General features: G+C 40.7%; 3 protein-coding genes across 3 annotated transcripts in view; 1 reads left to right on the top strand and 2 right to left on the bottom strand.

Annotated features, from left to right (window-relative positions):
* Positions 1-16382, top strand: part of LOC134824618 (calcineurin subunit B type 1-like) — a 132166-nt gene that overhangs the window by 43050 nt on the left and 72734 nt on the right. The gene's annotated exons all lie outside the window — the stretch shown is intronic.
* Positions 1309-5535, bottom strand: LOC134824611 (protein AHNAK2-like). Its single transcript, XM_063836537.1, has 2 exons — positions 5078-5535; positions 1309-4923 (listed from the first exon to the last, which is right to left on the bottom strand). Exons 1-2 carry the CDS (start codon positions 5337-5339, stop codon positions 1682-1684), a joined length of 3504 nt encoding a protein of 1167 aa, XP_063692607.1. The 5' UTR covers positions 5340-5535; the 3' UTR covers positions 1309-1681.
* LOC134824614 (neuroblast differentiation-associated protein AHNAK-like) lies at positions 8765-10841 on the bottom strand. Its single transcript, XM_063836541.1, has one exon. It carries the CDS (start codon positions 10535-10537, stop codon positions 9116-9118), a length of 1422 nt encoding a protein of 473 aa, XP_063692611.1. The 5' UTR covers positions 10538-10841; the 3' UTR covers positions 8765-9115.

Below are 16382 nucleotides of genomic sequence, written 5' to 3'. Positions count from 1 at the left end.
AGGTTTTTTCATGGTTTCGGAAGCTGGTGGCTCGAATTCGACGGTTGGTGTTTCAAGGTCAACATCTGAAATATATCATGTGTTCATATCATATTAGGCACAAATTGAAAACAAGCACATTTTGTATAACATTCTCTAATCATTATTTACTCTATCATTATTTACTTTCTCATTATTGACTTTTTCATTATTTACATTTCATTATTTACTTTATAATCATTATTTACTTTATTAGTGTAACCCGTGCCTACGGCCGGAACTTCATTATCGCAGTTGAATTGCAAAAGTATTATAAACGATGCAAAAGTTTAAACGGCGCAAAAGCATGAACTCGCCCAATCGAAACGGCCGCATTATACTATTATAGTCAATTTAATTCTGAGCGCCCAACACGTATCCAATAGTAATGCTTAATAACCAATCGACTTGCGGCTCCTGTCTCTACTGCCACAAAATGATCAATTAAACACTTACCATCGACCGATTTAAAATACCTAGATGGACCTCATACCTGCCGGGGTTTCTGGTTCATGATTCTTAAAGGCGTGGTTAAGGTTTGGGGATAACGGAGACTCCTCTATTTTCGCCTTTTCTACGCGACGAAATCCTCGCTCATGTCTATTGACTCAGGCTTTGGAATAAACAATTTGTGGATAAGTTGTTTGAGCCCTAAAATTGTTGGCTTTAATTGTTAAGCAGAATTAGACTAGTACGTAGTGTCCATAGGACTGAGGAGGAAATGAATGATATAGTGATTTATGAATTACACAGTGTTCCACAGGTCGAAATAGGTTGGAATCGCGATGGAATTGCTCTGCTGCAGATGGGTTCAAGAATGTGGCTTGACGAGGTCAGTTGTGAAGGGTTCTGGCTGGTGAAAGTTTTTGTGTGGAATGGAACCGGGTTGTTAACTGAGTCGAGATTATTTTAAGTAGCAGCGCCGATAGAAAAACCAGCCTTATTTATCCACGAACTGTCACCATCAGTTTCGATGGTTTATAACTTTTTACAGTTGTATTCTTGTAAGAAAAATTAAATAGATTATTTTGTAAGAGTACCAAGGAGTACGCACATCGCATGTCTAATTTTATTAGACATGATGTGTCAATCACAAAGTGAAACGATTAAGGGGCAGTTAGAAACCAACCGATCTGCGGTAATATTATAAGCTATTAGAATATTGATTGTACAATGTATAACAGCTGGTAATATTAGCTATTAGAATATTTATTGTACAATGTATAACAGCTGGTATAGTGACTTTCGAATTTTCGTAGCTCATAAAAAAAATGCTTTGAGTGTTTTTTTCAAGAAAATGATGTTTTACTCAGCAATCGTCCCATATAAATTTTACAACATCGAAAAAATTATCAAAGTATCAAGAAATTTTAACTGTTGATGAGGGGACTGATCCTCAAGAGCATAGTTGGTCAGTACGCACTGTACGAACTTTTAAAAGGTGCCGAACTGTACGAATTTTAAAAAGCTGTCAAGGAATTTTTACCGAATTTTAATAAAAAATTATAAAAAAAAGTATAAGAAAAATTGATTTGCCATTAATATTTTTTATTTCTGACACATACCAATTAAAAAATGTAACTTTCGCCATTTATTTAAAAAAATATTGATAACATTTCACATATATTCACAAAATTTACAATATCGTGCAATTGACCCAGGATTAAAATCTCAAACCATAAACTACTACAACTAATAAAAGTAGTAGTGATAGTAGCGTGAAAAAATTCCCTATTCTCTCTATTTCCAAAGCCATTCTGTCTTCTTCGACATGTGATGTTTTTAATTCAATTGCTGATGTTTCGTTATCAACATTTTCAACATTCAACATTTCAACATTCGATGCTTTCATTTCATCAGCTGGTGTTGTTACTTGATCAACTAATTTGACAGTTGATGCTTCCAGTTCTACTCCGGCAGTTATTGTTTCCACTTCAACAACTGGTTCGTCAGCTACAATTTCAACTTTGGTGGTAGGTCGGAACAATCGTAAAAATCGCGACGAAGTTTTTCTTTTAACAACTGTTGTTTTGATTTCGGAAGCTGGTGACTCCAATTCGACGGCTGGTGTTTCAAGTTCAACATCTGGAGTATCAATTTGGACAGGTGTTTCATGTTCGTTAGCTACAATTTCAACTGTTGCGGCAGGTCGATAAAATTTTAAAAATCTCGACAAATCCTTTCTTTTGTCAGGTGTATTGTTGATTTCAGGAGCTGAAGGCTCCACTTCGACGGCAGGTTCATTGAGTTCTACAACCGGTTTCTCGGTTTCGAAATTTGGCGTTTTAACCTGATCCACTGAAATTTCTTTAGCAGATGTTTCTATTTGGACTGGTGCTTCAGAGTCAACAGTTGGTGATTCAAATTCAACTGCTGTTGCTTTAATTTCAGCAGCAGATGTTTCATCTTCGTCAGCTAAAATTTCAATTTTGGCAGCTGGTCGAAACAATCGTAAAATTCGTGCAAATGATTTTCTTTTGGCAGCTGTTGATTTGATTTCGGGAGTTGAAGGTTCCACTTCGACAGCCGGTGTTTTCAGTTCAACATCTGGAATTCCGATTTCGATGGCTGGCGTTTCAACCTGGTCAGCTGGTCCTTCGATTTGAAATGGTTTCTCATGTTCATTAGCTGGCATTTCAACCTTGGCGGCTGGTCGAAACAACTTTAAGAATCGTGCAGAAGTCTTTTGTTTGAAGGCTGTTGTTCTGATTTCAGGAGCTGGTGACTCCACTTTTACGGCTGGTGTTTCAAGTTCAACAGCTGGTGCTTTGATTTCAACAGCTGGCATTTCCAATTCGACAATTGGTGCTTTGATTTCAACAGCTGCCATTTCCAATTCGACAGCTGGTGCTTTGAGTTCAACAGCTGGCATTTCCAATTCGACAGCTGGTGCTTTGATTTCAACTGCAGCTGGTGTTTCCAATTCGACAGCTGGTGCTTTGAGTTCAACAGCTGGCATTTCCAATTCGACAGCTGGTGCTTTGATTTTAACTGCAGCTGGTGTTTCCAATTCGACAGCTGGTGCTTTGATTTCAACAGCTGGCATTTCCAATTCGACAGCTGGTGCTTTGAGTTCAACAGCTGACATTTCCAATTCGACAGCTGGTGTTTTGATTTCAACAGCTGGTGTATCCAATTCGACAGCTGGTGCTTTGATTTCAACAGCTGGCATTTCCAATTCGACAGCTGGTGCTTTGATTTCAACAGCTAGTGTTTCCAATTCGACAGCTGGTGCTTTGATTTCAACAGCTGGTGCTTCCAATTCGATGGCTGGCTTTTCGAATTCAACAATTATTGGTGTTTTTATTTCGTTAGGTGGTCTTTTAACTTCCACAGCTAATTTTTCAATTTCGATAGCTTTTGTTTCTACCTGTTCAACTGCAATTTCGATTTCAACAGCTGGTGCCATTATTTGGACAGTTGGTTCTTCGATTCCTACAGAAAGAGTTTTTGTATCGACAGCTGGTGACTCGCTTTCCACAGCTGGTGTCTTGATTTCGCTGACTGGTGATTCTAATTTGACAGTCGGTGCCTCAATTTTAACTGTTGAGGATTTCACTTCCACAGCTATTGTTTCCACTTCGATAAGTGGTCTTTCGAATTCGATAGTTGGTTTATTGAATTCGATCGGTGGAGTTTTGATTTCAACTGCTGGTGTTTCCAATTCGACTGCCGGTGGTTTGATTTCATCAACTGATGTGTTTATTTCCACAGCTAAAGTTTCGATTACTGATGGCTGATTTTCAAATTCGATTGCTTGTGTTTCGACCTCAAAATTTGGAAGTTTGACGTCTACTATTTGCATTTCAACTTGGTCTGCTAGTGATTTGATTTCAACAGCTTGTGTTTCTTTTTCTAGAACCGGCGTCTCTAAAAGCTTGTTGAATTCAAAATCTTGAGTTTCGATTTCAACAACCAGAGTTTCGATTTTGGCTAATGGTGCCTCTATTTCAACAGCTGGATCGTTTGCTTCAATAACCGATTTTTCGAATTCGACAGCTAGAGCTGTAATTTCCATAGTTAGTGTTTCCAATTCAACAGCTCGTGCTTCGATTTCGACAGAAATAGTTTCGATTTGAACAGTTGAAGTTTCCACTTGGATGGGTGATGTTTCCAATCCGTTAGCTGCAGGTATTTCAATTCCGACTGCTCTTGTTTCAATTCCAAATGCTGGTGTTTCCAATCCGTTAGCTGCAGGTATTTCAATTCCGACTGCTCTTGTTTCAATTTCAAATGCTGGTGTTTCCAATCCGTTAGCTACAGGTATTTCAATTCCGACTGCTCTTGTTTCAATTTCAAATGCTGGTGTTTCCAATCCGTTAGCTGCAGGTATTTCAATTCCGACTGCGCTTGTTTCAATTTCAAATGCTGGTGTTTCCAATCCGTTAGCTGCAGGTGTTTCAATTCCGACTGCTCTTGTTTCAATTTCAAATGCTGGTATTTCCAATCCGTTAGCTGCTGGTGTTTCCAATTCGTTAGCTGCAATTCCGATTGCTCTTGTTTCAATTCCGATTGCTGGTGTTTTCTTTTTGTCTAATATCAGTTCTTTAAAAGCAACTTGAAAAACCGACCTCACTTGGTCCAGAAACCCTTCATCAGCTAGTTCTTCCAATTCGACATCTGGGGATTCAATTTCGACTGCTGGTGTTTCTTTTTCAATCGACTTCAGCTCTTCAAAAGCATCTTGAAAAAAATTCCTCGCCTGTTGTAAAAAGTCATTAGCTGACGATTTGTTTTCAACTTCACATGCTGCAGGTGCTCCATCTAGCATAATTTCATCAACTTCAACTTTTAGGGTCTCAACTTTATCATTCATAATCGTTTGCTGGCATTTAAAATTCGGACGAAGTCGTTTTTTGACTTTAGCTGCTTTGAGTCGTACCATAAAGACATCTGCTGCTTCAGCTGAAATGTTTTATGTGCTAAAATCATATTTTGCATTAATTGGAAGCAAATTCTGGCCTGCACATTTATTATGTAATTAATTTCTTAATTAGAATTCTAACAAGAATTCTAACTCTTTTAAATCAGTATTTACTTTATAGACCTTATCTCATACCTGTCAGGGTTTGTCGTTCCTCAGTGACGTCTGGCGATGTCAGAGACGCCTCCATACTCATATCCCAACTCATTTCTGCTGAATCAGCTTCGATGGCTGCTATAGCGGCTTCGATTTCTGCTATATTGGCTTCAATTGCGAGTTTTTCATCATCAAGTGCTGCTGTTTTAGCATCCATGATCGTCAGCTGGTTTTTCAGTTTTAGGGACTGGCCGTAAAACTCGTGAAAAAGCAAGGTTCTAGCTGTTTTGTGTCGTTTCATAAAGACATCTGCATATTCAGCTGAGATGTAATGATGTGTTCATATCAAATCAGGAACAAATTGAAAACGAGCACATTTTTCTGGCCGAACTCTTATTCAATCTATATTTTAATAAGAATCTTAAAAAGAATCATAATGCAGAGGTATCAATCACAAAGTTAAAAGATTAAGATTGTACTACATCGAAAACATTATCAAGAAATTCTAACTGAAGATGAGGAGATTGATCTTCTGTTGGTATTTCAGGAATTTGTAAGATCATTGTTCTCCATTAACTTGCGTGGACTAAGTTTTGAGCACATACATTTGTGTAAAACAACCCTTCTTGATCAATACCTCAAGTCTCCTATTATCTTATTATCTGGAATCATTCAACAAGTACAAGGGCATGTAGAAACAATATTGGTTGTCAATACATCTACAGTTTGTTGATGTTCACTCACGGTTCACATTCCACAGATTGTCAATTTAGATGTACAATGGGGGGGGGGGGGGGGACAATGTCATTACATTATGCAGCTTTGCCAGCAGTGACATCTGCACATATTATGTAAAGAATTATCGTGTGAACTGTGAACTTTATTCTAGCTTTTAGCCTATTTGTATCTCATTCAATTGAAATCCATGGGTCACGTTATCAATTAATCGTCTCTCATTGGGAGAGGAGATCAAAGTAGTCATCACAGCTTTATTCTTTTATTGTTGTCTTTGGGGTATCCACTCTACCTTGGGTCCGGACTCTACCTTGGGTCCGGACTCTATCCGGGGTCCGGACTGTACCTGGGGTCCGGACTCTACGGCGTGAGACTCTACTTGGTGTCCGAACTCTACGGCCGCGCCGTACAAACCAGGACTCTACGGCGTGGGGTGTCTCACGCCCTAGAGTCTCACACCCTAGAGTCCTGGTCCCATTAAGGTTACCTTAATACCTGAATAAGAAAGCTAAGACCACCTAATGGGCCAACATTGCATCTCTCTGGTGCAAGGATTGAGCTTAAAAATACATTTTTTACACTCTCAGCCCACTAAGAACGTTTCATTTTGTTTTTACTTATTGCAGCCTCAAAATTAAATTGCAATTTTTTTTTCAGAGTGGGCTTGAGTGTTAAAACTCGATTTACAGACTGCTTGGATATCGGGGATCAAATGAAAACAAACGGAATCGTTTCAAGTGGATAATCGTTTTAAAAAACGACGACATTTTTTGAAGTGATTATTTGGAGAACAAGTTGACATTTTACCACCACAACTGCAGTGTCAATAGCAGGGGGTGCAGGGTGCAGGGTGCAGGGTGCAGGGTGCAGGGTGCAGGGTGCAGGGTGCAGGGTGCAGGGTGCAGGGTGCAGGGTGCAGGGTGCAGGGTGCAGGGTGCAGGGTGCAGGGTGCAGGGTGCAGGGTGCAGGGTGCAGGGTGCAGGGTGCAGGGTGCAGGGTGCAGGGTGCAGGGTGCAGGGTGCAGGGTGCAGGGTGCAGGGTGCAGGGTGCAGGGTGCAGGGTGCAGGGTGCAGGGTGCAGGGTGCAGGGTGCAGGGTGCAGGGTGCAGGGTGCAGGGTGCAGGGTGCAGGGTGCAGGGTGCAGGGTGCAGGGTGCAGGGTGCAGGGTGCAGGGTGCAGGGTGCAGGGTGCAGGGTGCAGGGTGCAGGGTGCAGGGTGCAGGGTGCAGGGTGCAGGGTGCAGGGTGCAGGGTGCAGGGTGCAGGGTGCAGGGTGCAGGGTGCAGGGTGCAGGGTGCAGGGTGCAGGGTGCAGGGTGCAGGGTGCAGGGTGCAGGGTGCAGGGTGCAGGGTGCAGGGTGCAGGGTGCAGGGTGCAGGGTGCAGGGTGCAGGGTGCAGGGTGCAGGGTGCAGGGTGCAGGGTGCAGGGTGCAGGGTGCAGGGTGCAGGGTGCAGGGTGCAGGGTGCAGGGTGCAGGGTGCAGGGTGCAGGGTGCAGGGTGCAGGGTGCAGGGTGCAGGGTGCAGGGTGCAGGGTGCAGGGTGCAGGGTGCAGCCGTACTCTATTATTAATTTGTCGTCCATATTGCCCCTGACTGACGCTAACTGTTTTCATATGGTTAATTAGCAGCAATAATTAAGTAAAATGTACCTAATGATAACTGAGCTTGGCAGGGGTGAGTGATAAAACTCAATGTTATCACCATCTGAAAATTAAATTGCAACTTTTGAGCGTTTCAAATTAGAGACTAAGATTGACTGTTTAAACTTAATTTATGGCCTGTTGGGACTTGGGGTATCTGAAACAAAGTTAGTTGAACTGATATCTTGTAGTAGAGAAAAGTTATCGTAAGATCAATTAGTGATTGAAATTTCTCCTAGTATAGTAGTATGCCTCTATACATTTTTATTTTTCAAATGGATCATCGATTGGAATTCATGAAGAGGAGACAATGAGGAAACGTATTATTAAATCATTATGACATGATCATTGATCATAATTCATAGTATAATTCATAGTTGTTTTTACTATCTACATTTCAAGGTGGTAACGTGTAACTGGAAATAAATGAAATGATAAAATTGCAAATAAAGGAGTGGAAAGTCAAAATTTAAACATAAATTCAAGAGTTCAGATGTTTACTAATTTATAAAGTACTTATTTTTACTGAGTTACGTGCTCTACAACTAGCTAACTAGCTGAGCTAAAACTATTTTATTACACCGAATAAGAATTATAAAGTGCTGTTGTGGGTCTATAATACTCTATCTAAAAGTAAAGAACGCGATTAACAACTCGCCGAATGAAGCCGGAAGAAGACCCTGATCCTAAGCTTCAGAGGATTAACAACTCTCCGAATGAAGCCGGAAGAAGACCCTGATCCTATATTTCAGAGTTAACAACTCTCCGAATGAAGCCGGAAGAAGACCCTGATCCTAAACTTCAGATTAACAACTCTCCGAATGAAGCCGGAAGAAGACCCTGATCCTATATTTCAGAGTTAATTGCAGGGTGCAGGGTGCAGGGTGCAGGGTGCAGGGTGCAGGGTGCAGGGTGCAGGGTGCAGGGTGCAGCCGTACTCTATTATTAATTTGTCGTCCATATTGCCCCTGACTGACGCTAACTGTTTTCATATGGTTAATTAGCAGCAATAATTAAGTAAAATGTACCTAATGATAACTGAGCTTGGCAGGGGGTGAGTGATAAAACTCAATGTTATCACCATCTGAAAATTAAATTGCAACTTTTGAGCGTTTCAAATTAGAGACTAAGATTGACTGTTTAAACTTAATTTATCGCCTGTTGGGACTTGGGGTATCTGAAACAAAGTTAGTTGAACTGATATCTTGTAGTAGAGAAAAGTTATCGTAAGATCAATTAGTGATTGAAATTTCTCCTAGTATAGTAGTATGCCTCTATACATTTTTATTTTTCAAATGGATCATCGATTGGAATTCATGAAGAGGAGACAATGAGGAAACGTATTATTAAATCATTATGACATGATCATTGATCATAATTCATAGTATAATTCATAGTTTTTTTTACTATCTACATTTCAAGTTGGTAACGTGTAACTGGAAATAAATGAAATGATAAAATTGCAAATAAAGGAGTGGAAAGTCAAAATTTAAACATAAATTCAAGAGTTCAGATGTTTACTAATTTATAAAGTACTTATTTTTACTGAGTTACGTGCACTACAACTAGCTAACTAGCTGAGCTAAAACAATTTTATTACAGCGAATAAGAATTATAAAGTGCTGTTGTGGGTCTATAATACTCTATCTAAAAGTATAGAACGCAATTAACAACTCGCCGAATGAAGCCGGAAGAAGACCCTGATCCTAAACTTCAGAGGAGGGTGGTGTTTTGAATTCAGGATTTTGATTTGGTGTTTCTAATTGGACAGTCGATGCTTTAATTTCAACAGTTGGTGATTCATATTCATCGGATGGCATTTCGTTTCCAATTGCCGAACGTTTTCTAACTTTGATTGTGAATGGACTGCCATTGATATGCTTGTTGTCCCACTTGATTTTTATTATGTACTTCCCAGGTACTTTTGGGTTGTGTTTACAAGTAACATTATCTTTTACTCCCTTCCACTTTCTTAGTCGAGGTATGGCTAAGGGTTTCTTCAATTGCACACTTAGTGTACCTTGTCCGGCATCTCCGGTGAAGATTTGAAAGTAACCCTGATCACCGACAAAGCAGTCCATCAAGCCCGGACCCTCTGCCCATATTGTTCCCAGCGTTTCGATTTCAACAGCTGGCCACTGTTTTTCGATTTCCACAGCTGGCGTCTCAACTTCGACAACCGGAGCTTTAGTTTTGGCAATTGGTGCTTTCAAAACAATAACTGTACCTTTGATTTCACCAGCCGGCCTTTCGATTTCCACAGCTGGTAATTCGATTCCTATAGCTGATGTTTCAAATTCGACAGCTTGTTCTTTTATTTCGACAGCTGGTGCTTCAACTTCCACAACTGGAAATTCGATTTCCATAGCTGGCGTTTCAAATTCGACAGCTGGTTCTTCTATTTCGATATCTGGTGCTTCAACTTCCCCAGCTGGTAATTCAATTCCTATGGCTATAGCTGATGTTTCAAATTCGACAGCTGGTTCTTCTATTTCGACAGCTGGTGCTTCAACTTTCACAGGTGGTAATTCGATTTCCATAGCTGGCGTTTCAAATTCGACAGCTGGTTCATCTATTTCGATATCTGGTGCTTCAACTTCCACAGCTGGTAATTCGATTTTCATAGCTGGCGTTTCAAATTCGACAGCTGGTTCTTCTATTTCGATATCTGGTGCTTCAATTTCCCCAGCTGGTAATTCGATTCTTATAGTTGATGTTTCAAATTCGACAGCTGGTTCTTCTATTTCGACAGCTGGTGCTTCAACTTCCACAGCTGGTAATTTGATTCCTATAGCTGATGTTTCAAATTCGACAGCTGGTTCTTCTATTTCGATATCTGTTGCTTCAACTTTCACAGGTGGAAATTCGATTTCCATAGCTGGCGTTTCAAATTCGACAGCTGGTTTTTCTATTTCGATATCTGGTGCTTCAGCTTCCACAGCTGGTAATTTGATTCCTATAGCTGATGTTTCAAATTCGACAGCTGATTCTTCTATTTCGACAGCTGGTACTTTAACTTCCACAGCTGGTAATTCGATTCCTATAGCTGATTTTTCAAATTCGACAGCTGGCTCTTCAATTCCGACAGCTGGTGCTTCAACTTCCACAGCTGGAAATTCGATTTCCATTGCTGGCGTTACAAAATCGACAGCTGGTTCATCTATTTCGATATCTGTTGCTTCAACTTCCACAGCTGGTAATTCGATTCCTATAGCTGGTGTTTCAAATTCGACAACTGGTTCTTCTATTTCGACAGCTGGTGCTTCAGCTTCCACAGCTGGAAATTCGATTCCTATAGCTGGTGTTTCAAATTCGACAACTGGTTCTTCTATTTCGACAGCTGGTGTTTCAATTTCCCCAGCTGGATTCGATTGTTATAGTTGGTGTTCCCAATTTTACTGCAGGTGTTTCTATTCCGATAACTGGTCTTTCAAATTCGCCCGCTAATGTTTCCATGTATTGTCATATCGCTCTACTCTTGAATGAGAAGAAATATATTAGGAACTTTATCACAAAATCATTTAGCGATTATAGGTTGAAATTTCTCGCAATATGTATTTCTAAAATTATTCTCAAATGGATCATCGATTTGGATTCATAACATGGAAAAAATAAACACACGTATTATTAAATCATTATAACATCTACCCAATATAAGTTTATACTAAAAGGTTATTATCAATTCATTCAAATTTTTGACCATCTACATTAAAAGTGCAGTTAAAATTAAGAAATAGTTCAGGAGCTGATCACGTGAAATTGGAAATAGAGGAGTTAATAGTCTAATTAATTTAAATATCAAATCGAAAGTTAAGACGTGATCACCAATTTATAAATTTACAATGTGCTTATCATTAGAGAGTAACAGGCACTTAAACTATTTGTCCTTTGACTATTGCGATTGCCGAATCTTAACTATGATATTACAGAGAATAAGAATTTCCATCAGAAATATTCATCAGAAACATCACAATAATGCGACTAATAAACAGTTTTCGTGTCCGGATATAACATCTAAAAGTAAAACCAGCGGGTCATCACTTGCCGAATGAAGCCGAAAAAGGACCCCGATCCCTCTTCCGCAGCTGGTGTCCCTACTTCCGAAGAAGGTGGTGTTTCGAATTCAGGATCTTCAGGTTCAGTAGCTGGTGTTTCCGATTCAAAAGTCGGTGCTTCAACTTCAACAGCTGATCTTTCCATAACTGATGTTTCCAATTCGATAGTCGGTGCCTTGATTTCAACAGTTGGTGATTCGAATTCAATTGCTGGTACTTCGGATTTTATCAGCTGGTGTTTCGATTTCGATTACTTGACGGTTTCTAACTTGTATCTTGAATGGACTGCCCTTGATATGCTCGTTCTCCCACTTGATTTTTATAATGTACTTCCCAGCTACTTGTGGTTTGTGTCTACAATCAATAGTCTCTTTCGCTCCCTTCCACTTACCTTTACGTGGTTTGCCTTTGGGTCCCTTCACTCGCATGGTTAGTGTACCGTTTCCAGCAGCTCTGTTAAAGACTTTGAAATGACCCTCGTCGCCCACAAAACAATCCATCAAGCCTGGACCATCTGCCCATATCGCGTCCGGCTTTTCACTTTGAACGTATGCAGTTGGTGACTTGACTTCGAATGCTCGACAGCTCTTTCTTCAATTTTTTCTGCTTCCGCTCCAACATCAAAAAACACGTCTTCGACTTTGACTTTTGCAGTAGTGGTGTCTTCCATTGCTTGCATTGAAATCGCTGCTGCTGCTGCCGTTTCATTTTTCATTCCAACATCGGCTGGAATTAGGATTTCTGCATCAATTTGGACAGCTGGTGCTTCAACTTTAACACTATTAACAGTTGGCGATTCGAGTTTCATTTCTGAAACTTCCACTTCAACAGCTGGTGCTTTATTCCCGTTTAATTGACATTTCTTGACTTTTATCTTGAATGGACTGCCCTTGATATGCTCGTCCTCCCACTTGATTTTTATAATATACTTTCCAGCTACTTTTGGGTTATATTTACAGTTAACGGGCCCTTTCGCTCCGTACGACGTAGTTACTCGAGATTTGCCTTTGGGTCCGTTCACTCGCACAGTAAGTTTATCATGCTCATTATCTTTGGTGAAGACTTGGAAGTCGCCCTGATCACCCATAAAACAGTCCACCAAGCCCGGACCCTCTGCCCATATCGCTTCCGACGTTTCACTTTCAACGTTTGCAGTTGATGACTTGAATTCAAATGCTTTCAACATTTGACGTTTCAACTTGGTCACCTGGGATTTCTTTGTTGATTTGACTTTAACTCCTACTTCAGAGCCAGCCGGCGTTTCGATTTCAACTACTGGTGCCTCTATTTCGACGGCTCGTTCGATTTTAACAGAAAGAATTTTGGTGTGAACTGCCGGTGATTCCAACTCAATAGCCGATGTTTCAACCTGGTGAACTGGAATTTCGATTTCCACAGCTGGTGTTTCCAATGACGGTTCTTCAAGTTCGTGATCCGGTGTTTCAATTACCACAGCTTGTTTTTCGATTTCCATAGTTGGTGTTTCAAATTCGACAGCAGGTGCTTCGATTTCGACATCCAGTGTTTCAACTTCCACAGCTGGTATTACTAATTCGACAACTGGAGCCTTGATCTCGACAATTGGTGCTTTCACATCAATATCTGTACTTTCGATTTCGACATCTAGCCTTTCGCATTTGATGGTTGGTGCTTCGATTTCGACATCTGGTGCTTTAGCTTCCACTGCTTTCCTTTCAAATTCAACAACCGGTTCTTCTACTTGGATATCTGGCGTTTTAAATTCTACGACCGGTTCCTTTATTTCGACATCCGGTGTTTCTAATTCGATAGCAGGTGCTTCGATTTCGACAGATGGTGCCACTTCCACAGCTTGCCTTTCAAATTCTAGCGTTTCAACTTCCACAGCTGGTATTTCGATTTTTACAGTTGGTGTTTCCAATTCAACAACCGGAGCATCGATTTCGACAATTGGTGCTTTCACATCAATATCTGTACTTTCAATTTCGACATCTAGCCTTTCGCATTTGATAGTTGGTGCTTCGATTTCGACATCCGGTGCTTCAACTTCCACTGCTTGCCTTTCAAATTCAACAACCGGTTCTTCTACTTGGATATCTGGCATTTTAAATTCGACAAGCGGTTCCTTTATTTCGACATCCGGTTTTTCTAATTCGACAGCAGGTGCTTCGATTTCGACATCCAGTGCTTTTAGTTCCACAGCTTGCCTTTCAAATTCGAAAAATGGCTCTCTTATTGCGACATCCGGTGTTTCAACTTCCGCAGCTGGTATTTCAAATTCGACAGCCGGTTCTTCAAGTTCGTGATCCGGTGTTTCAATTACCACAGCTTGTTTTTCGATTTCCATAGTTGGTGTTTCAAATTGTGTCTCTATTTGTGCCTCTATTTCGACATCTGGTGCTTCAACTTCCACTGCTCGCCTTTCAAATTCGACAACCGGTTCTTCTACTTGAATATCTGGCATTTTAAATTCGACAACCGGTTCCTTTATTTCGACATTTGGTGTTTCTAATTCGACAGCAGGCGCTTCGATTTCGACATCCAGTGCTTTTAGTTCCACAGCTTGCCTTTCAAATTCGAAAAATGGCTCTCTTATTGCGACATCCGGTGTTTCAACTTCCACAGCTGGTATTTCAAATTCGACAGCCGGTTCTTCAAGTTCGTGATCCGGTGTTTCAATTACCACAGCTTGTTTTTCGATTTCCATAGTTGGTGTTTCAAATTGTGTCTCTATTTGTGCCTCTATTTCGACACCCGGTGCTTCAACTTCCACTGCTTGCCTTTCAAATTCGACAACCGGTTCTTCTACTTGAATATCTGGCATTTTAAATTCGACAACCGGTTCCTTTATTTCGACATTCGGTGTTTCTAATTCGACAGCAGGCGCTTCGATTTCGACATCCAGTGCTTCTAGTTCCACAGCTTGCCTTTCAAATTCGACAACTGGCTCTCTTATTGCGACATTCACTGTTTCAACTTCCACAGCTGGTATTTCAAATTCGATAGCCGGTTCTTTTATTTCGATATCCGGTGTTCCAAATTCAACAACAGGGCTTTCCAATTCGACAACCGGTTCTTCTATTGCGACATCTGGCGTTTCAAATTCAACAACTGGTCCTTCCATTTCGATATCCGGTGTACTAAGTTCCACACTTTGTCTTTCAAACTTGACAGTCAGTTCTTCTATCTCGACACCCAGTGTGTCAATTTTCACAGCTGGTTTTTCCATTTCGATAACTGGTGTTTTAAATTCGACAGCCGGTTCTTCTATTTCGATATCCGGTGTTCCAAATTCAACAACAGGGCTTTCAAATTTGAAAACCGGTTCTTTTATTCCGACATCCGGTGTCTCAACTTCAACAGCTGGTATTTCAAATTCGAGAACCGGTTCTTCTATTGCGACATCCGGTGTTTCAACTTTCACAGCTGGTACTTCAAATTCGACACCCGGATCTTTTATTGCGACATTTGGTGTTTCAACTTCTACAGCTGGTCTTTCGATGCATATAGCTGGTGTTTCCAATTCGATAGCAGGTGCTTCGATTTCGACATCCAGTGCTTTTAGTTCCACAGCTTGCCTTTCAAATTCGAAAAACGGCTCTCTTATTTCGACATTTGGTGTTTCAACTTCTACAGCTGGTTTTTCGATTTCTATAGCTGGCTTTTCCAATTTGACAGCAGCTGCTTCGATTTCGACATCTGGCGTTTCAAATTCGACAACTGATCCTTCCATTTCGATATCCGGTGTACTAAGTTCCACACTTTGTCTTTCAAACTCGACAGTCGGTTCTTTTATCTTGAAACCCAGTGTGTCAATTTTCACAGCTGGTTTTTCCATTTCGATAACTGGTGTTTCAAATTCGACAGCCGGTTCTTCTATTGCGACATTCGATGATGCAACTTCCACAGCTGGTCTTTCGATTTCTATAGCTGGTATTTCAAATTCGACAGCCGGCTCACCGATTTCGACATTCGGTGTTTCAACTTCCACAGCTGATATTTCGATTTGCACTGCTGGTGTTCCAATTTCGACAACCGGTTCTTCTATTGCGACATCCGGTATCTCTACTTCCACAGCTGGTCTTTCAAATTGTACACCCGGATCTTTTATTTCGACATCTGGTGTTTCAACTTCCATAGCTGGTGTTTCGATTTCTATAGCTGGTGTTTCCAATTCGATAGCAGGTGCTTCGATTTCGACATCTGGCGTTTCAAATTCGACAACCGGTCCTTCCATTTCGATTTCCGGTTTACTAAGTTCCACTCTTTGTCTTTCAAACTCGACAGTCGGTTCTTCTATCTCGACAACCAGTTTGCCAAATTGGACAACAGGTTCTTCGCGTTCGATTTCGACATCCGGTGTTTCAACTTCCACAGCGGGGCTTTCAAATTCGACAACCGGCTCTTTTATTTCGACATCTGGTGTTTCAACTTCCATAGCTGGTGTTTCGAATTTGTCAGCTAATGTTTCTACTTCGATAACTGGTATTTCAAATTCTTCAGCTATGGTTTCCACTTCGATAACTGGTATTTCAAATTCATTAGCTAATGTTTCCACTTCGACAGTTGGTGCTTCAATTTCAAGGGCTTCAATTTCAATTTCAAAAGCTTGGTTTTCAATTTCAACAGCTGAAGTTTCAATTTCAAAAGCTGGTGTTTTCATTTCTTGATACAACTTCCTCGACTGTTCTAGCATCAGTTCTTGAAAAGCCTTTTGAAAAACCTGCTTCGCTTGTCCTAAGAAGTTTTCAGTAGCTGGAGTTACCATTCCTGGTTTAATCATTTCGACTAAAATCAGCTGTTGAAAAGCTTCCTGAAAAAGTCTCCTCGCCTGTTGTAATACCTCTTCCTCAGCTGTCGATTTATATTCAAATGCTGCCATATCAGCTTCAATTGCTGTTATATCTGCTTCGATTGCTATTTTTTCAACTTCAATTGC

The sequence above is a fragment of the Bolinopsis microptera genome, chromosome 12 (assembly GCF_026151205.1).
Source record: "Bolinopsis microptera isolate Bmic1 chromosome 12, MBARI_Bmic_1.0, whole genome shotgun sequence".
In the NCBI taxonomy this organism is placed as follows: Eukaryota; Metazoa; Ctenophora; class Tentaculata; order Lobata; family Bolinopsidae; genus Bolinopsis; species Bolinopsis microptera.
The sequence above is the reverse complement of the archived record's forward strand: the minus strand, read 5'-3'. Positions and strand labels throughout refer to the sequence as shown.

Excerpts from the sequence above, each read along its gene's own strand:
- LOC134824611 (XM_063836537.1), bottom strand. The coding sequence starts at position 5,339 with ATGAAACGACACAAAACAGCTAGAACCTTGCTTTTTCACGAGTTTTAC. Across the intron at positions 4,924-5,077 it reads GGAACGACAAACCCTGACAG|CTGAAGCAGCAGATGTCTTT; the intron begins GTATGAGATAAG and ends AAAACATTTCAG.
- LOC134824614 (XM_063836541.1), bottom strand. The coding sequence starts at position 10,537 with ATGGAAATCGAATTTCCAGCTGTGGAAGTTGAAGCACCAGCTGTCGGA.